Raw genomic sequence first — 21,727 nt, forward strand, 5'->3', positions numbered from 1 at the left:
TATATGTGTGTAATGTATGTCTAAACATTTAGTTAGAAAAGTTTATACAACTAGTGAAACAAGAGTCTGCTCAAGTGTCTCACATCTGTGGTATTTTCTGGTGTGTTTATGGGACTCCTGGGAAATCTTTGGATGTAATGTAGCCTAATGTCGGTTTGAGGCAACTAACAACTGTGTTACATCAACCAGCAGGAGGCAGGTGAAATTTAATCCATTTAGTCTGGTTTATCTTGTGTGTTTTTGAAACGAGTAAACTTAAGCTTGTCTTGAAAGTTCAGAAGGGACAAAGAAACTACGGGGTAACATCCAGATGCAGCATGATGAAGTGATAAAAGCTCTTTCTTCAGTTTCAATCTGAGCTGTTTCCCAACCAGCTGTGGCCAAAACAAGTGACAAGGACAATCGTATGAGGGATAAATAAAAACAGAAAAAGGTACAAATGTGAATGCCGACAGGTTTTGTGACATCAGCAGTGCGTTGCTGTGGTAATCGGTCAACAGTTGCCAGGGCGATATGTCGTCATGCAGAAGGAACATTAGCAGGTCTGCCCAAACCAATGAACCATGATGATGAACCCATACAAAAGCACCTTTTTTTTTTTGCAATAGCTTCAATGAAGAAAAGATTCCAAGTATTCCTCTAAGTGAATGCATATAATCTTAATGGACATGCAACAGAGTAATTTAACCCTATAAATTACCACACCCATGCCCATTTATCACAATTTGCAAATTAAACCCATTCTTGCATGGTCCCTAAATGTCTAGAGTATTAAATAAAGGCTGTCAATGAGTAAAACATGAATATTAGTTAATTAACCATATTAAATATTAATAAACAGTATATTAATTATGACCATTAAAACCACTAAAAGCCCTTGCATTTAAGTTCATGCATGACTGTGTTGTAGTTATTGTTTTTCATAATTTTATTACAAAAATAATTACTGCACTAAAATGAAACATTAAAGAAGCTGTTTTTTTAAACAAAATAGTGTAGTTAAAAAGAGCAGAATTTATTTGAAATATAATCTTTTGTAACATTATAAATGTCTTTACTGTCACTTTTGATCAATTTAATTCCTCCTTACTCACTAAATGTATGAATTTCTTTAAAAAAAAAACTCTTCCAACCCCAATATTATGAACAGTAGTAGATATACATAAACAGCGCACAAAGGTAATCAGTCTTAAAAAGCAATAAACACCAATCAACCACCCCTCATGTATGTGAATTGTTGTGTAATCATCTAATAAGCATGTGTTGGGTAACATTTGTGAGCTATTTCTGTACTAATGTTGTTTAGCAACGCCTTACCTGACAGCTTTGCATATTTGGTTGTTCTTACTGCAGGGTTTGTGGTGAGATGAGTGGGTTTAATTGTCAGGTAATCTATGGTTACCGCATTCCACCGAGATGAATGCAACACTCTGGAAACCAAGCAAGCCATTATTCTCAGGTCAGAAGAACTCTTTAGGGCTCCATTCTCACACATAAAGCTCTAGAAAGTGTATATGTGGCTGTGTTGAGTGGGAGAGGGGGTATTTGCGAGGAATGAAAGAACAGAAAGAGCAAGATCTGAAAAACATCATCTATATTGCAAATACGTCAACATGTCTACCAGGCAAATCAGCTCTTTTAATTAATAAAACAACATCAGAGCCTGCATTGTGCGTGTGTGAATAATTGGTGTGATCAGAAACCTTGGGGGCTGTTAAATAATCATGACATTAGTAAATCAAAGGCTCAGAGAAACCATATAGAAGTAACAGCACCAGTCCAAATCACAAGTCCCATTTGTTTTCAATCACATAAGTCAACTTTCCTTTCATTACATTTACACTTTAGCTTTTGGGGTTGGCAGCAGCTGATTAATCTACCGCATTAAAACCAGAACAAACACCCCGCTTCCAAGCTTGCTTCCAGTGGGCTCTGACAGTTTCCCGGGCCAACAAATTAGGGATGGATGGTGTGTGTGCAGAAATCCTGTTAGGCTCTCTGTTGATGGCTTGAGACTTTGTGACAGTGGAGACAATGGCTCTGCTCTCCGCACCGGGGTCATTTTCATCAATTAGCCCACATAGTGCTCAAAAGCTAATCCAATAGCCCGCCAAAAGTGTTCTCACGGTTACAGGGTGCTGTCTGAATTAGGCCGGTGGGCCAGCAGCCCAGGAGACGCAGACACACAACAATGCAGTCTTCAAAATGAGATTTGGACAGAAAGAGAGAGCGCTGCGAGGAAATATACGATGGATACGAAAAGTATTTGCACAATAGGGCTGTAACTGGATTATGCATATTTTAGAAATGTATGTTTTATATATTTATCTTTATATTACTTATAATGAAAGAAAATTCATGAATTTTTAGATGTGGTTTAAAGGAGTAGTTCACTTCCAAAACAAATATTTCCTGATAACAAAAATGTACTCACCTCCACGTTATCCAAGATGTTAAAGGTGCTGTATGTAGGATTGACACAGTGTGGTTGAACTGGGTATTGCAGTCCAAATTAAAAATATTGTAGACGGGTTTTTTTTTCACTCTGCCACTCCCCTTTAGATTTGACGTACATGCAGGTTGCCAGATTGACGACACCAACAGGAACGAGTGCACTTGACGATGAATTAAATGAAATACGTTGTGTTTCTACCAACTGGCAACCCCGGGTGCCGAAATACAATTGGGTAAACTGGCAGTGGGTGGGTTCCACAAACCAAAACAGAGACTGACATTCTGGCCCGGAACACAAATTTTCATGGAAGAATAACAGACTGTAGCATCGTTTTTCAAATGTTAACTTAGCATGTTTCATAAATATATGCAAACATATTATGGTATTTTTATGCTTTAGTAGAGTCAAAAACTTACATACAGCACATTTAATGACTCCCTTTTTGCAGTCACAAAGAAATTAAGTCTTTTGAGGAAAACTTTCCTTGAATTTTCTCCATATAATGGATTTTAATGGTGGCCTATGGGTTGAAGGTCCAACCCTGTTGGAAAAGTCACAGGCAGTTAGTTCTTTGTCTGTGTAGTTTGGTTAAAAAAGGTAGGACAAAAACTACATCATATTTTCTCCTCCAACTTCAAAATCGTGTAAAGCCCTTTGAATCTGAAACTGCAATTTGGACTTTCAACCCTTTTTCACCTTTGAAGTCCACTGTATGGAGAAAAATCCTGTAATGTTATCCTCAAAAGCCTTAATTTCTTCTGAAGAAAGAAAGACATGAACATCTTGGATGACATGGGGGTCAGAAAATTCTCATTCTGGAAGTGAACTTTTCCTTTAAGTGTCCAAATACTTTTGGGGCTAAGAGAGAGAGAAAAAAACCCTTCATGACTCACACAAACCACTCTCGGTTTCTTTATACAAAGATTATGTAGAGGTTAGCCAGGGTCATGCTGACGTTTGCCACCAGGGCAATAACTCATCTGAACAGTCAATATAAAACATCGAACAATATGACTGAAAATGATGGAATACCAAAATCTGCCAACTAAAATTATGCTTTAATGTCTACAACTTTTGAAACAAGCAACCAGTCACCATGAATGTCCCAATTGTCCTTTTTTGGCTGAGTAGCGAGACTCTATTTACAAAGGCTGTGGAAACAGAAGATAACTTTTGGAGTAAAGCCTACTTTTTTTTGGAAAGACATGAGGTAAAACACAGAGTCACTATGTTGTATCAGTCAGCCTGGGCCAATAGCACTACTTCACTTAGCATGAGCAATAAATACATTTACAATCCAAACAATTATAGGAGATTCTAGATTTAAACCTTCTGTTAGCATTTGGCTAAATATCACAGACAACTTAAGAGAGCTATAAGATATAATGTAACTTTCAATTAATTGATCATTTATTTACAAAACCTATCCAGACTGGAGCAATGCTAAGTATTGATGGAAATCCTGCTAAAAACTAGCATCACTGCTAAAACTGGCATTTCAATGTGATGGCACTCCAAAATTCGTGCAAAGGGCTAGATAGATCCGCCCATCTGGACCACAATATTCAGGCAGTTTGGTCCAACTGTGTGATTGCCAAGCTAACAACAATGCTAACTGGCAGCCACAACCACACGATTTCTTCCAGGAACTGTATAATTTGTGTTACTCAACAAGTGTCATGGCATTCAAGCCAGGTGCTTCATTTCCAAAGGCCGCACAATGAGGTTCAACTTGGGCGAGTAGATGAATTAGATTCCGTGATTTATTAACAAAGCAAAAATATACGCGGATTTGGCAGTCGACATGTGAAGCTCAAAGGATTTTGTTTGATCGCAAACAAGGCCAAATCAGTCATCTGAGAAATTGCCCCAGTCCGTTATTTTAGAAATCTAATTTATTACTGTTACTTGGAATTGATGCTCTTATTTATTTTTCTGCAGACATCCACAGAAGGTATTTCATTCAAAACTTTTATTTGATTTCAAAGAACATCCAGATTCTGACATTCACTGAACGATATGTAAGTAGTTAACATCAGTGGTTGCTAAAAACACTAAGAACAACTTAGGATGTTGCTATGTGGTTGCAAGAGCGGTTAGGGTGATTGCTAAGGTTGCTAAGGTGTTGTGAACAGTGTTTCGAATGTTTTTAGCAAGATGCAACACAATTAAAAACGTTTTATGGTAGTTGCTAGGGCACATGGTTGCTAAAGTGGTTTAAAGGTTTTTTTTTATTATTATTTTGTTTTTGAGATTTATATTTGCCATTTTTTGCCTTTATTATGATAGGCCAGATCAGAGCTGTGGGGTGGGGGGGTGGGGGGGGTTGGGGAAGGTCCTTGAGTCAGGATTCGAACTTGGGATGCCCGAAGCGCAATGACGCTGTATGTTATTATGCAGTTGCAAAAATGTCCTGGGTGCTTGTTAAGGCAATTTAATATGGCTGATAGGGCATTCTGGTTGCTTCTATAGTCTACTGCAGCATGTATAGAACTATCATTCACGTCTGTAGCACTGCACTCTGAGATGATTGCATTCTGAAAAGCCATTAATTAGATCAATAGGTCTTTATATAAAAATTTTTGTTTAAATGTGAACATTAGTATCAGTGATGTCAATACCAGTGAATAATGGTGAACTGGGTAAAAGGTGAAGCCATGACGATGTGAATGAAGATTTGTGAGGTCAACTACAATGTACTAGAACGAATAAAGCAGCAGAAGTCAAAGACGTACAGATAAGGCTGGAAGTTATTGCAGCTGCTGCCCTGAAACACCTCCCACACACACACACTTTATCAGTCTGGTGTATCCTGAAGATACCAGCCGAATAGTTTGTAAACACACTGAGAGAAAGCAGAAACAAAAGTGCAAAAGTAACTTAGATAGCAAGTTAATTAGAAACATACATGATTTACTATTTTAAATACATTTTTTATTTCAGTTCCAACTGAATTTTTATTTTGTAATCCCAAGTTCAGTTTGGGTCATGAGAAACCCTCTATGTGGCTCTTAACCGAAGTGTTTGAGAAAGACGCACGCAACTGCCAAGCAGTGCAAGTGAAAAGATTAAAATCAGCGGAATCGGAGCCTTGCGGAGTGCCTCCAGTGTATCGCTGGATTTGGACACGATTTGTAGGAATGTGAGGAAGCTAAAAGACTAACTGAACCTGTCGGACAATCTTAGAAAAATATTGTTCCCCGGTCTAGTCAGACCACAACAGGCAACTGGACTAACTCACTCTGACGTTCACCTCTTATATCCCCGTCCATCCGCTACCCCTGCCAGACCAGAATTTGAACCTGTGGGATGATGACTGGGGGGGTGATAGTTGTGGGGCGCAGACATCCCTCCTCTCCATTTCAATCCTCCGGGAGTCGCGCTCTCCTAGCATTTCATAAACAACCTCAAGAAGTGTGATTCAGGATGTGGGGGTTGGGAGGTGAACGACACCACAGATGAATGAAGAAGGGCATGGAAATGCACGGAAGGGCAGCTCAGTTCCCAAGACCCAGCGACCCGAGCGTCTGAAGCCCAACAACAATCTCTCTTTGTTAGGCATGAAATGTGGAGAAAATTCAAACAAATTCAATCTATAAACTCAAGCTGTTGACTGATATGTTAGCACACTTGCTAAACTGCTCATTTGTAAGCGGATCACCAAAGGTGTGAGTGAAGTGTGTGTGTATGTGTGTCAAGATGTGTGAAGCCAACCAAATGTGCCGCTGTGTGTGGTCATATCACACACTCTCGGCTTCGACATGTGGGCCTTTGTTTGGGTGTGGCAAATGATCTGCACTACATAATAGCGCACACATCTCACCAGGCTTAGCTCAGACGACCAGACGCAAATGCATGAGCAGGCCAAGCCCTGCATGATGAGATGAATATTAAAAATCTGAGCTGAGGGGAAGACACATGAGGGGGAGTAAGAGTCAGGACAGCTGGCCTCGGAAGCACCCTTTGGACGCCTCAGACTGTGTTGCTGTGGAATCGCAGAGAGTTATGCTAACCTTTCCACTGGACAAACAAAATGAAAAAGGGGTTGATGCTCTTAAGGTTGACAAATGAAGCCTGTTCTAGAGGTTTCATCTAGTCTAGTCAACTCAAAAATGTCATCATTTATTAACTCATGTCGATACACACCAGTATGACTGCACAAGACAAACATGTTTTTTTATACAATAAATCGGGTTTAAAACAACACCAGACCACATTACATTTTACTGTATGGAAAGAATATTGTTTTATTTGCTTATTTAAAAAAGTCAACTTACTGGCAACATAAAACATACTGATTAGCAGCATCCTGGCAACACACTGGCAACTATCCAGCATACTTTCAAGTCAGCATGTAATGAAGCATTGTATAGATCTTACTGTGAACTATTGATTCGTATGTATGATTTATTCCTAAAAAGATTCTTTGACCTCATAATTCTTAATCAAACTGTCATAACTCAATTGGTGAAAAATTACAGACTTTGCTCTGGAGACATATGCTTGACTTCTCAAGTCATTTAGTCCATTTAAACCCCATCCCTCCACAATTGACAAAGCTTGCATTTATTTTTTAATTTCTCAAAACTCAATCAACAACCTATGTATAGAAAGCGCTCTGCTGATTGGCTTGCACAACAATGCATCATACAAATTTTCTATCAAACTGAAATGTTTCATTTTATAAAGAAAGTGTGAGCCGTATATCTTGTGTTCGCGCTAATCCCTTCATCCAATTCATGTCACCTTGTGCAAATTTGTGTCTTTGCACTGACTTTGTATCCAGAAGTCAATCAAACCCTAGATTTTACAGACAAGTATGATCAATAAACATTTTACATTTTAAACAAAGCTTGTCAAGGTAACATCCTTACAAACTACAGTTACATGAACTGCAATTCTACTTACTGATAAAAAAAAGCGAGATTCACTCCATGCGGGGGTGTGGGAGGACAAAGATATTATGAACCAGAGAGAGATTTTTGTGGTATACACTGGTGTCATCTGACATGATGTCTGACACTTCGAGGTTGAGGCCTTTAGTGAAGGATATTAACCTCTGGCACTGCCTGGCTTTCCCCAGGAGATATGTAATAAGGGAGGGGAAATCTGTGCACCATCTCTAATTTCAGTGCCAGGCAGCTGGGTTTCTGACATGAGTCTATTCCCTCTAACTAATGACAGAGGGCTATCTATGGCCTATTGACTCCTAGAGCTTCGGCGAGAAGAGCCCTTGCATGCTTGTTCTGCCCGACTCATTTTGGGCGGCTTTGCGAAGAGACTCTTAATTTCCTCCCTAGTGCATAACTAAGAGCAGACGTCCAGTATCCCACAAACCCCAGGGGCAGGACTGCACTAAACTTACCCTTTTTCCTTGACGAGAAACTTTCTAATGGCTCACATCGGATGTCTTTGTGTGCGTCTCAGACAGATATTAAGTTCAGAGATGGGCGTTTTATCTTCATGCAAGACCTGCTAATATTACTTTGGATCCTGGTGCTTTAGGTCTTTCACGCTAAGCGGATATGATTGGCTCACATCTTTTTGATAGCTAAAGGCTATATTAAACTTCCATTGTATTGAATGCTGTAGTATGCACTGATTACTGTTACGGTTCTAAATCACCTTAGAGTACTATTTACACAAATAATGTCCAGTAACTAGGAAAGGATTAAAGAAGCCAGAGTCATGTGTCCAATTAACTCAATGTATTAATGAAAAAATGAATTATTTTCTCACAATGTTAACACAATGTAAATGACACAATAAAACAGCGTAGGCCTACGCAAAATAACCAAAACAATAAAACAACAATGTTCTTTAAATAAAAAGATACAATAATGTTGATTTAAGGCAGTGAAATGTGTTATTGAGAATACTCAGTCCCAACAAGTCCCAGGTTTCCAGAGAATGTCCACTTAATGAAAGGAAGGCACAGATATCTTCAGACGTCGATCCTCAGACGTGATGTCATCACATTTGGAACTTGAACAAACGGTATGTTAGTAGGGATCTTTGTTTGATACTGATAGGGTTAATATGATGTGGTGATAACAGTGAGGCCGGTAGCTTCGTGTGCTGCGATATTCAGTGTGTGTGTTGGGTTTGTGTGATTAAAGTCCGCTGGCCAAACGTGGATAAACATGTGGTTCTATAATGAAACAAATAAACTCAATTAGTCTCTGTTACATTTTGTACAACAAAGTGTTGTGTCATTATCACTTCACATGATTAAACGCGAGAGACATCGAAAACATATGATAAAAGCATAATATAACAGCTGTTCTCTTATAACTGAAGAAATATCTTATTGATGCATCTAGCAGCATATCAAACGATGATTATTAGACTGAATAATATGATATAAACACTTACGTTCTGCAATGACGCACGCGCTGATATTCACCATATAATTCCAGCAACTTCTGAAGCGATCACACAACATCGGCCGCCCATCACATCTGAAATGCCAAACTGCTCACCAGCTGAGAGCTATATTATCAATCTATAGCTTGATGGCTTTAATCCAACTTGCCGCATGAATTTACAATACTAACATGGACCGCATTTCTTCCTTCTTTTTCTCCATTGCCGTATATCTGATCTCACGCTATTTTCACCAAACTCGCGAGACTTCCGATTAAACTCCGCCCACTCAACAGGCGCAACACTTGAACAGAATACTAAACGACTATAATATTAAAATAAATGTAACTTGACCATGACCTTTTGCACAGCCGCCCCCAAATTTGGTATGCAAATTTGCCATTAGTAGGGTCTATAAGGAACTTTCTGTGTCTGGGGGTAAGGAAGGCAATTCAATCAACTTAGCTACTGGTCTTGTGTACGTTTGATCTTTCACTTTGACCACTGCTGTTCTGACTCTCCCATCTGAACTAGGAATGACAGCAGAGACAGTACCAACTCTCCAGAGCGCTCTTGGGATCTGCTCATCAACAATGAGTACTACAGTGCCAACTGCAATATTCTCTTTCTCTCTGTACCATTTCTGCCTTGACTGCAATGTGGGTAGGAAGTCGTGAATAAAATGCTTCCAAAAATGATCACTCAGAACCTGACTATGTCTCCATCTTTTTCTACTGAGTAATTCATGGTCTGAATAGACAACTTGGGGCAAGGAGGAGTCAGGCCGCCCCATCAGTAAAGAATTTGGCGTTACTGGGTCTGGATCTGCTATGTCGCTAGAGACATAACCCAAGGGTCTAGAATTAAGAATGCCCTCCACCTCGATCAAGATGGTTCTCAATACCTCCTCAGTAACGGTCTGAGCACCTAAGGTGATTCTTAAGGCTGTCTTTACAGACCTCACTTCTCTTTCCCATGAGCCGCCGAAATGAGGCGCACTGGGTGGATTAAACTTGAATCTGATTTGTTCCTTTGCTAGCTGGTCTCTAATGCTGGTCTGCATATGGGAGAAAGTGTCCTCCAGCTCTTTACATCCACCTCGAAAATTTGTTCCCTGATCAGAGAGAATCTCATAGGGTTTCCCTCTTCGGGCAATAAAACGCCTGAGAGACAGCAGGAATGAATCTCCATCCATGTGATCCAACAGATCAAGATGTACAGCTCGAGTAGTGAGGCACTTGTATACGACACCCCACCTTTTCTCAGTACGGCGGCCAACCTTCACTAACAGTGGTCCAAAACAATCTACTCCGGTGGAGTAAAAGGGGGGTCTACATAACCTCAGACTTGATGTGGGTAAGTCTGACATTCTAGGAATCTTTGGTTTGCCTCTCCATTTATTACAATCAAGACAGTGGTGCTGATGTCTTTTAATTGCCTCTCTTCCTCGCAAAATCCAAAACTTACGCCGCAGCTCAGCATACACCCTGCCAGCTCCCGGGTGGTGCAGTTGATCATCATAATGTTTTATTAGGAGTTTAACTACTGGATGATCTTGTGACAGAACAATAGGGTGTAGAACTGCATCACTCAATCCATGGCACCTACGAAGTCGTCCTCCTACTCTAATCAAGTCTTGTTCTTTGTCATATTCAGGAGCAAGCTTAATGAGTCGGCTATGTACAGAAATGTCTTTTCCTCCCTTGAGTAAAGCAAATTCGTCAGGAAAGTCATGCATCTGACATTGTCTAAGGATAGACAATTCTGCCTTCTGAAACGCATCTGCACTGAGTGAATCAGTGTTATCAGCCGCCCCATGAAGGAATCGTGCTGTAGCCTCTAGTAAATCAGGATAGCTACTAAATTTATTGGGATCAGGTTCAACTTGCAGTTTATGTTCAGTCAATGAGCCGCAAAACACAGATTTCTTAAGTTCCTGAACTTCTTCAGGGGCCTGTCCTTCTGGTGGCTTAGGCCAACAACTGCTAGACTGCATTAAGAAGGCTGGTCCTTGTTTCCATCGTGTTTCTTTAGCTAGTTGAACCAGTGATAACCCACGCGTGATATCATCAGCAGGATTGGCTGCTGAATCGACATAGCGCCAAGCTCCAGGGTCAGACAACTCTTGGATTTCGGTGACTCTAACTCCTACAAACACTCGGTATCTGCAAGAATCAGACTGCAGCCAAGAAAGAACTGTAGTGGAGTCAGACCAATAGATGAATTTGGAGATATCTAAGGTCAGCTCTTTCTTCAAGACGTCTCCTAGTTGTGCTCCTGTCAATGCAGCACAAAGCTCTAAACGAGCTATGGAGATTTGTTTCCGTGGAGCGACTCTTGACCTTGCTGCCATGAAGGCAACATGCATATTACCCTGACTGTCTTCAGAGCACAAGTATGCTACAGAGCCGTATGCCTTTTCAGAAGCATCACAAAACACATGAACACTGCGGCTCTTGACAGGATACTGAAGGCTGGAACTGTAGCATCTTGGTAGGTGGATCTGAGACAATTGTGGCAGCTCGCTCTCCCACTGATGCCAAATGTCTAGTAGGCCCAATGGTAAATTAGGATCATCCCATCCTCGTTTTTTATCCCACAACAACTGCACAACAATTTTGGCTCTGGTGGTATACGGAATGAGATATCCAAGGGGGTCATAAAGCTTGGCTAAAGTGCGATAGATGCTCCGCATTGTAATTTCACCTTCATCTTTCTGGTACGATTTGTATACCAATGTGTCTGATCTACATTGCCATATCAATCCAAGAGCATTCTCCTGAGGGTTGGTCATTTCTTGACTTAGCCAAATCTCCCCACTCTTTGACTTTAACTCAGCAGGAAGGTGGTGAATAACTTCAGGGATGTTACTGGCCCATTGCCTCAATTCGAATCCACCGTTCATAAGATGGCCCTGCAATCGGTTTACCAGCTCTATAGCTTGGGCTTCAGTAGAGACACTCTTAAGACAATTGTCAACATAGAAGCTACGCTCCACCGTTTGACGTACTTCATCAGTACCTTCGAGATCCACCTTGGCATGGGACTGAAGTGCGTAAGTAGCACAACAAGGGCTACACGTAGTGCCAAATGGCAGAACTTGCCACTGATACACAATGGCCGGTTCAGATGTATTCCCATGACGCCACAGAAAGCGAAGGAAGGGTTTATCTTCATCAAGGAGACGGATTTGATGGAACATACCCTTCACATCACTACAGATGGCCACAGAATGTTCTCGAAAGCGGATGAGAACTCCCAACAAGCTGGCACTTAAGGTAGGACCGGGCAAGAGATGTTCATTCAAAGACTGACCCTGGTACTCAAAAGAACAATTGAAGACAATACGGTTCTTTGCATTGTGATGAACCATATGATGTGGTATGTACCATGACTGGGAACTCCGATCACATTCTGCAGCTGTCAACGGTGTGACGTAACCTGCCTGCAGCAGTTTCTGAATTTCTGATTCATAAGAGGCAGCCATACTAGGATCTCTAGATAACTTTCGCTCTGTGCTGCGTAGCAGGGCCATGACAGCCTCCTTGGGTGCATTCAGAGGCGGAGGCAACTCTTTCCAGAGTAGAGGCGTGGCGTACCTTTTTACCCCATTCACATCAATCCTGATGGTTTTCTCCTCTAGGAGGCGAATAGCTTCTGCATCCTGTCGTGATCGACTGACCACTTTCTCAGATTGATAAGGAAGAGTATCCAGTTGCCAAAGCTTTTCGACTTGACGGAATAGCTCAGCTTCAGGAGAAACACAAGAAATGAATAAACATTCTTGAGCCTGCAAGTGAGGTTTAATAAGCCTTGAGGGACCTTGCAATGTCCAGCCGAGCTTTGTATGAACCGCCGCTGGACCTCCAGGAGGACCTAATCTCACTGGCTCAACAGGGGTTATCAAGTGAGGATAATCTGAGCCGATAAGTACCAAGGGCTGCGCTTCATGGATGTCGTGCAAAGGTAAGTCACGGAGATGGTGATATCTTCTTTGCAAGTCAGAGATGGGGTAAGTATGCTGAACCAGGGCTAGCTCTTTTGCGGTGAATGCACCCTTGACTGGGTAAGATCTGTCAGGGTGTGAAACAGGGGCTATAAAGAAAGATACTGATCTTCCATGAATGGTATGGACATCCTGCCTCACTGTTCGCAGAGCCAGATCTTCAATTTCACCCTGAAGGTCTAGACGTTGAGCAGCTTCATTCAACAAAATAGTTCGCTCAGATCCGTCATCTAGCACAGCGTAGGTTTCTAATGACTTATCCCCATTCTGAATGATTACTCGAATTAACTTCAGTAGCACTTGCCTGCTACTCGTAGGTCGATCCAAGTATAATGCCTGAGAAGTAGGGCTTACTGAACTTTCCTCCGATGTCCGGTTATTACTTTTACTCATCACATCAACGTTGGCATTGACTTCATGAAGAACATCAAGATGCCTCCTTTCACACCGTTTGCATTTCGCCTTTAACGTACATTTAGAGGAAGAATGCCCTCGTCCGCAACGCCAACATCTATGTCCTGTTCTGATCCAACTTTCAATTTGCTCTTTAGTTAAGAGTTTGAAGTTAGAGCACTGATTCATATAGTGTTGAATTGTGTTACAGAACGGACAATATTTTTTCAGCTTCTCCTGTGGTCTTTCTGAGTCCATGCATTCAGTCTTTGGTAGCTCTACTGATCCTACTTTCTGCTCTTTACCATGTAGGACAGTAGTTGGCTTTCGGGGAACAAAACCAGTTCGCTTGTCTTTGTGAACACTGTGTTTTGCATGCTCAAAATAGGACCCATACTGTGTTCCTTCTACCTGCACGCGAACCTCATATTCCAGCCATTCTGCGAAATCAATCAGAGTTGGAATAGGTGTCTGAAGGGGGTTAATGAATCTCTTGAAGTTAGCTCTTAGGTCATACGGCAATTTAGCTAAGAGACGAGAAACATGTGAGCCACATTTCAGTTCAGTCCAACCTGTGCTACCTAATTGATTTAACATTCCAACCAGTGCTCGGACACGAAGGGCAAATGCCTTAAAAGTCTTCACATCCCCGCTCCTGATATTGGGCCCATCCATCAGATTAGTGATCCTTTGCAGTGCCAATTGATGTGGCTGCCCATACATATCAGTGAGCGCTCTCATAGTGTCACTGAATGGAGTACGACTGTGACTATATGAGTCAGCGACAAGTAAAGCGTCTTCCAGCTTAAGGTGGTCCATAAGTATTTGGAACTTAAACGACTCAGAAGCGTCTTCAGGAAGAACATTGTTTAATGCAAGCTTAAGACGGGAAAACTCTCGGGGATCATCCCGACCGAAATCGGGAATTGTAGGAGTCGGCCCTCGATATTGCATTGGGGGTGAATGCACAGGACGAGGAAGCTCAGAATTTCCAAGGGAATGGTGAGAATGATCTGATGTACGTAACGGTCTATTATTTCGACTGTACTCTTGCCTCCAATCATTTGGAGAATGATCGAAACGATCTGTGAAGACATCCTTCTGCAGATGCTCATTTAAGCGGCGATGGTAAGGATCCGTTGCTGGATGATAATAAACATCATGAGGAGGCATAGTGGACCGCAACACTGGTGGGTCATCTGGATATTGCTGACGAATATCAGATAAATGAGGTGGCCGCAGAGGAACATTAGCATCATAATAGTGATCATACCGTGGCAAGTCATTCTTACTACTATGTGGATCATTATACGAAGGGGTCGACATACCTGAATTAGGCGGACTATCACTAAGCCGACCTACTCTCTGTAGACTGTCTGTAAGCTCTTCAATGAGCTCTTGCTCACGACTGCGAACTGTAAGGAGGGATTCATCTCTAGGTGGCACCAAAGGAGTATGTTCTGTCTGGCTAGAGTTTCCATCGCCCTTAACTGACTCCTGCATACTAATAGACTTTGGTGTAGATGACACCACTGCTCCTTCATTCAAAAGCTGTTGATCAGATAATGAAACCTGGGAAGCTAACACAGAAGAGTTAACAATCATATCAGATAAGCGTTGCATGTCTTGCCTCATTCGTCTATTTTCCTCTCTCAGTTCACGCATACAACTGAGCATATCAGACTGCTCATCTGCAAATGCAAGCTGTTTCTGTGGATAGCTAACCTCATAATCACGCAAATGTGTTGGCCGTCTTATTACTCTACGTGGGCGTACAACCTCTGGCTCTATAACTCCCTCACTAGTTCTGGACATCATTGCTAAAGTGGTTATAGATCCGGCTCGAAGGACCATTTAATGTATTGAATGCTGTAGTATGCACTGATTACTGTTACGGTTCTAAATCACCTTAGAGTACTATTTACACAAATAATGTCCAGTAACTAGGAAAGGATTAAAGAAGCCAGAGTCATGTGTCCAATTAACTCAATGTATTAATGAAAAAATGAATTATTTTCTCACAATGTTAACACAATGTAAATGACACAATAAAACAGCGTAGGCCTACGCAAAATAACCAAAACAATAAAACAACAATGTTCTTTAAATAAAAAGATACAATAATGTTGATTTAAGGCAGTGAAATGTGTTATTGAGAATACTCAGTCCCAACAAGTCCCAGGTTTCCAGAGAATGTCCACTTAATGAAAGGAAGGCACAGATATCTTCAGACGTCGATCCTCAGACGTGATGTCATCACATTTGGAACTTGAACAAACGGTATGTTAGTAGGGATCTTTGTTTGATACTGATAGGGTTAATATGATGTGGTGATAACAGTGAGGCCGGTAGCTTCGTGTGCTGCGATATTCAGTGTGTGTGTTGGGTTTGTGTGATTAAAGTCCGCTGGCCAAACGTGGATAAACGTGTGGTTCTATAATGAAACAAATAAACTCAATTAGTCTCTGTTACATTTTGTACAACAAAGTGTTGTGTCATTATCACTTCACATGATTAAACGCGAGAGACATCGAAAACATATGATAAAAGCATAATATAACAGCTGTTCTCTTATAACTGAAGAAATATCTTATTGATGCATCTAGCAGCATATCAAACGATGATTATTAGACTGAATAATATGATATAAACACTTACGTTCTGCAATGACGCACGCGCTGATATTCACCATATAATTCCAGCAACTTCTGAAGCGATCACACAACATCGGCCGCCCATCACATCTGAAATGCCAAACTGCTCACCAGCTGAGAGCTATATTATCAATCTATAGCTTGATGGCTTTAATCCAACTTGCCGCATGAATTTACAATACTAACATGGACCGCATTTCTTCCTTCTTTTTCTCCATTGCCGTATATCTGATCTCACGCTATTTTCACCAAACTCGCGAGACTTCCGATTAAACTCCGCCCACTCAACAGGCGCAACACTTGAACAGAATACTAAACGACTATAATATTAAAATAAATGTAACTTGACCATGACCTTTTGCACATCCATAGTCCTTTGTGGCATTAGTTTTGACCCAAATAAATTCAAACTATAAGAAAAAGAACTTTCTTCCTCTGGTTTTGCTCCATTGGAATTTCCATGTTAATGCATTGCCTTTGATGTCAGTTATGTTTCATTTTAAAGCTTTTGTTTCTATAAGACATTATCATTTAAAAAATCCATGTCTAAGATCATTTTGTCGAGAATAAAAATGTAAAAACAGGGTAATTAAATATGTTTGGCATATATAGTATAATATATCATGGATAGATAAAACTTTCTTAAAAATCTCTTCTACAGAAGTGACCTGGCCAAGATGCAGCACTACATTTCATAAGAAGAACATTAAAACATGTTGAAAACAATTCAAAACATTTAAAAAATAATTCTTCCTTTAAAAGCTCATTAATCAAGAATTTCTAATTGTTCATTGACACTAAGGTCTTCAACTTGTAAAAAGTTCCAATCATTGAGGCTGCAAACTGAAAAGCTTGTTTATGCAAATGGAATCAAAATAATGTCCAAGTCCTGTGAGTGCAGGGAATAAGCTCCAGGAGCTTTAGGCTGGGTGAAGAAACAAAGATATGGAGGCAGTAAACCCAATATTGATTTATAAATAAACATGTACCAGTGATTAGGTCTGTGTGTTAATAATGATATCTAACTAACTCTATTATACAAATCACAATGATGAGTACTAACAATACAATTTAATGTAAATCTGTGCGTGAAGAAAACCTAAAAGTTTGGTAGACGCCGATTTATACAGAATGTCTCCATAATCAAAGACTGGCATAAATTTTTGCAAAAACCAAACTTCTTCTTGCCTCAGATGAAAAGCAGGGTTAATTTCTGTAATAGAACCTAAGCTTTACATTTAGTTTTGTCCTTAGTTGATTAATACAGGATTTAAAAGATAAGGAGTCATCAACATAAAACCAAGATATTTATATTCTGTCGCTACATCAACTATACCAGTTGCCTACCCTGTGAGGTTTTGAGTGTTTTTTTTTTATCTTGAAAATAACATGGCTTCAGTTTTAGTAACATTCACAGTCCGTTTTAGGCCACAAAGCCTTCGTTGCACAACATCAAAAGCACTCTGGAGTAAATACACAACTTGGTGTAATTTAGGTGCACTACAATAAATCAAAGTGTAATCAGCATTAAAATTAAAAATGAATTTGACCAATATTCAAATCAAGATTAATCATAAAAATAATAAAAAGCAGAGGCCCCAAAACAGATCCCTGAGGAACAAGGGTGCAGATGACTGGCCTTCCATTTGCACAAATTGTGTTCTACCCACTAAATATCATAATCTAATGCTTATTTAAAGTAAAAAATAAAATAAAATAAAAAAATAATAATTCATTACATTTATATTGTGGTTATGCATTTAGCAGACTCTTTTAACCAAAGCCACTTATGCAAAAACAATTTGTCAAAGAGCCAACAATATTCATAATATACCATACACTTCCAGGCCTGTGAGAAAACTCAAATTGGAAGCCAAGCTAGAGATAAGAAGAAATGCAGAAAAGAAATAGAATGTTTATACTACTTTCATGTTACTATTACTGCATATAATTCATTTGTATTAATTATTAATATTAACAGGAATATTAATTGAACAATTCCAAAATTAATATAATTAAAAAATATATGTATGTAAATATCTGAAATTATCATCCATTTATCTTTTATCATCCACAACATGAGAATAATTATTGGCTTATTGGTATCTGCCAACATTTTTAAACCATTCTATGTATATATTATAATAATTATCAGTCTATATTTTAGCAATTACTGCTTGGAGACACTAGTAGTGATGCACCGGTTGACCGGCCATTAATCGGAACCGGACTGTTTTTGCTTCAAATACGCGATCGGCAATCGGCCGATTTTTCCGGAAGTGAGTCCATGTGCACAGACTACATTGTAATCATTCGCTATCATGTAATTTTTGTATAAGTATTTTGAAATCTGTGCGCAAGACAGGAGCAAGTCTGAGACACAGATAGCAGGAAGCGAACAGCTGTTGGTGTACTGGCGCACAAAAAAGAGTCCCTTTCCTGCACTCACCGATTTCGCGAGCGTACTGTACCTGTCCGCATCTGCACAAGCGGAGACAGTGAACAGATCAACTTCTCATATGTTGGATGAGAAACGAAACTGACTAAACTGTGACAAAACTGAAATGCTTTTTTTTTTTTTTTGCAAAGTAGAACTTGCATACACGTTTGAAAAGCCAGAAGTAAATGTCAGTTCTGTATAGGATTATTATTTTTATTTTACATTAAAATTACATCGACTTATTTTGATTTAGAAATCACCTGCTGTCATTCATCCAATTAAAACATTTTAGGGAAATGATTCACATCTATTTTTTTTAACTTGAGACAATAGTCATTTATTTTTCATTGGCTCAAGTAAAAAAATAGATGTGAATCATTTTGTGAATCATCTTTTTTTAATTTTTACAAATTAAACACTTTGCAACTTTTTTTTTATTCGCACCAACATTATTTTATTTTAACATTTTTGAATAATTTATTTATATAGCATACTTTTATTTAATCTCACTGGTAAATACCTTTTTTTAATTTAAAATCAAATTTAAAAACTAAAACAAATACTGAATGCTGATTAAGAAACATCTTATTGAATGTGTGTTGATTGTGTTGTTTGGACTGTAGAACTATGAAGTCGTCACCTTTAATTTCACATGGTTACAGTTAATCTTTTCATTTAAGGCCAGTTCTATGTAGTTTCAGCCCAATTCAAAAACAAAAGCTAAATGCTGACGTCTGTACCATCTATGTTTGTATTAAATGTAGGCTACTTGCTGTGCAGATCCTGCTGTTAATTTTAGATGGTTACCGATATTGTTTTCAATAGCCAAAAGCCAGTTTGGCCCATTAAATACCAAATAAACTTTGTTTATGCATAATTTCCTTCTTGTTTGTTGCTTAAAGAAAAAAAAAATGGATATCGGTATCGGAATCAGCCAGTTTGCTTGTAAAAAAAATTGTTATTGGAATCAGCCATGAAAAATCATGATCGATGCATCCCTAGACACTAAGTTAAAAAATCTGAAAGTACTACTGAGCAGCAATACTGAACGGGCTCTCTAAATAATAAGGATCCCATCTTTGATCTTCTGTATGCCATTCATCACAGCCTGCACCTATTCACACTGTTTTCTCAGGAGCCGCTGCAATTCATTGGCAATTTAAATCGACTTTAACCAAACAGACCACGGTGACAGTCTGTCCAACATGAAAAGGCAGACCCAATCAACTCCACGCATAGTGCTTGACAAAATTAGCCTCATTACCCTCATAAGCCATTGTTTTCTTAAGAATAATGAGCAGACAGTTACTGCCGAGCAGAGGTTCCATGTCGCATTAAAGAGGTCGAGTTTGTCTTAAAATAAACACACCACATTAACAAATCTAGACCTACATCAGCTTCATCCTAAAGCAATTACATACAAATGGTAAAGCTGAGTTGGTGTTTTTCCATTTTAAAAGATCATCTATTTCTCCCCACATTTACACTCAATGTCCTTCCTTCCCCCATCCATTCACTTTTTTTTCACTATTCCATGGGCAGATGACAGTTTCTGATGAATTGGACTGTGGTTGGATGAAGCAGGCTCACAGAAAGATTGCTACCAGATGAAGTGTCTTAACTTCTGCCTGGAGATAAAGTAATCGGCCCCTGTTTTCCTTCAAGAGATGGTACACTCGACGCTCAAATATCAAAATGAATGGTGTCCCGACTCAGAACTGAGGGCTTGGTTTGGTAATAAAATATCTAGGCAAACAAAAACCCCATTTGGTAAAGCCACGTCTAGTCCTCAGACTCAGCAGGTTTCCAGGGTAACACATTATGCGGTGACATTTACTGCATATACCCAACAGGAATAATATGCTAAATACTCTTAAAGAATTTGCAATAATGAAATGGACTGCCATCCTGCGGCATGAGAGATTTTTTTAGGAAGGTGTCAAGGAGAAGACAAAAAGAGACTGAAAACAGTTCACTGTTTGAGTTGGAGAAGTCAATAAAAAGGTGGCAGAAGACTGGAGATGGTGACAGATATTCCAGAACAAGACCAACAGTGTAAGAAAGGATAGCGGCCAGTTGTTATAAAGTAAAATGAAGTAAGTGCTTTTCGGAGTGCCTAAAACAACCAAAACCTATCCACATTAATCAAATGACCTACAGAGAACAAAAACACACCAAATGGAACAAATACATAGAAAGGCAGATACTCCTAACCATTATCTACAGTAATGAGACCCAACTGTTCATAGGATTGTACAAAATGTGATTAACTAAAGAAGAAATTCATCTATAATTTTCAGATAAGATCTGAAAGAATACATTTGCAGGTATAAAAAAGTAAAAACACCCACACAGAGCTAATATCACTTTGATATCAGTCGGGTATGCAATACCAGGAATAAATTATGAATGGGTTAAGTAGCGAGCACTAATGCACATTAACATGCTAAATGTATGTGTTTATAAATAAATGTACATGTGTGTGTGTGTGTGTGTGTGGTTATATTACAGCAAAAAAGTTGAAATAAATTGTTTTACAAACAGAAAACTAGCAGCCCCTGTTTAAACACATACATACAATCAAAAGAAGCAGTGTCAAGAAGACATACGGAGAGAAATGAAATATTGTCCTTAAAGAGCTAACAGAATCCAGATGTTCCTCTGTAAAAAGAAGAGAAAAAATGGCATACGATCTCCTTAATCCACTTAAAATCTAAAATTTCCAACTGTTACGAAAATATTTTCCCATTAAATGCATTCCATATGAGGATGTATATACAGTTCTGTTGCATTTCCCTGCTGCATTCAAGTTAATTGCAAATTCACTAATGCTACCTGGCATGTCCTAATGGAGTAAATATGCAACTCAAGTCACTCAAATCTAAGTGAAATAGTCTTTTCTACTCATACACAAAAACCTTTCTGTTCTGATTGAAAGCTTATCTAATGTGACGTTTTCCTGAATGCAAATCAAACAATGCTTTGCTTCAGCTGTTTTGCTATGAGAAGAACCCAAAGAAGCAATGTTGTAAGTGATGAAGTCATCAGCTAAAGGGTCACTGCATCCCCTCAGGGTTGTGTCAGGTGGAACAGGCCCCTCTTTAAAGAAACCAATGCTTCGGTGGATCTTTTTCTGTTTAAATGGCAGAGTCATGAGTATCAGTCTGACTCATTTTATCCATTTGCAGTCTGCTGGGTCAGTGTCAAGAACTGTAGAGACTCTTTAATCAAATGTTGGACCGTTCCTCAGTGACGTCTCTCTGAAAACTGGGTTAGCAAGACTTTCTGCTCGGATTTGCTGCTATCTTAGCCTTTTGAGAGACTGGATATGACACCCTTAAAAATAAAGGTTCTTTATTGGCATCTACAGTTCCATGAAGATCCTTTTACACATGGAAACTTTCGACTTAATA

At 39.4% G+C, this 21,727-nt stretch overlaps 2 protein-coding genes across 2 annotated transcripts in view; both read right to left on the reverse strand.

Moving 5' to 3' along the window:
• Window positions 1-21,727, reverse strand: part of LOC127972476 (protocadherin-16-like) — a 114,744-nt gene that overhangs the window by 52,444 nt on the left and 40,573 nt on the right. The gene's annotated exons all lie outside the window — the stretch shown is intronic.
• Window positions 8,149-16,233, reverse strand: LOC127972477 (uncharacterized). Its single transcript, XM_052575981.1, has 2 exons — window positions 15,879-16,233; window positions 8,149-15,654 (listed from the first exon to the last, which is right to left on the reverse strand). Exon 2 carries the CDS (start codon window positions 15,072-15,074, stop codon window positions 9,234-9,236), a length of 5,841 nt encoding a protein of 1,946 aa, XP_052431941.1. The 5' UTR covers window positions 15,075-15,654; window positions 15,879-16,233; the 3' UTR covers window positions 8,149-9,233.

The sequence above is a fragment of the Carassius gibelio genome, chromosome B15, assembly GCF_023724105.1.
Source record: "Carassius gibelio isolate Cgi1373 ecotype wild population from Czech Republic chromosome B15, carGib1.2-hapl.c, whole genome shotgun sequence".
Classification (NCBI taxonomy): Eukaryota; Metazoa; Chordata; class Actinopteri; order Cypriniformes; family Cyprinidae; genus Carassius; species Carassius gibelio.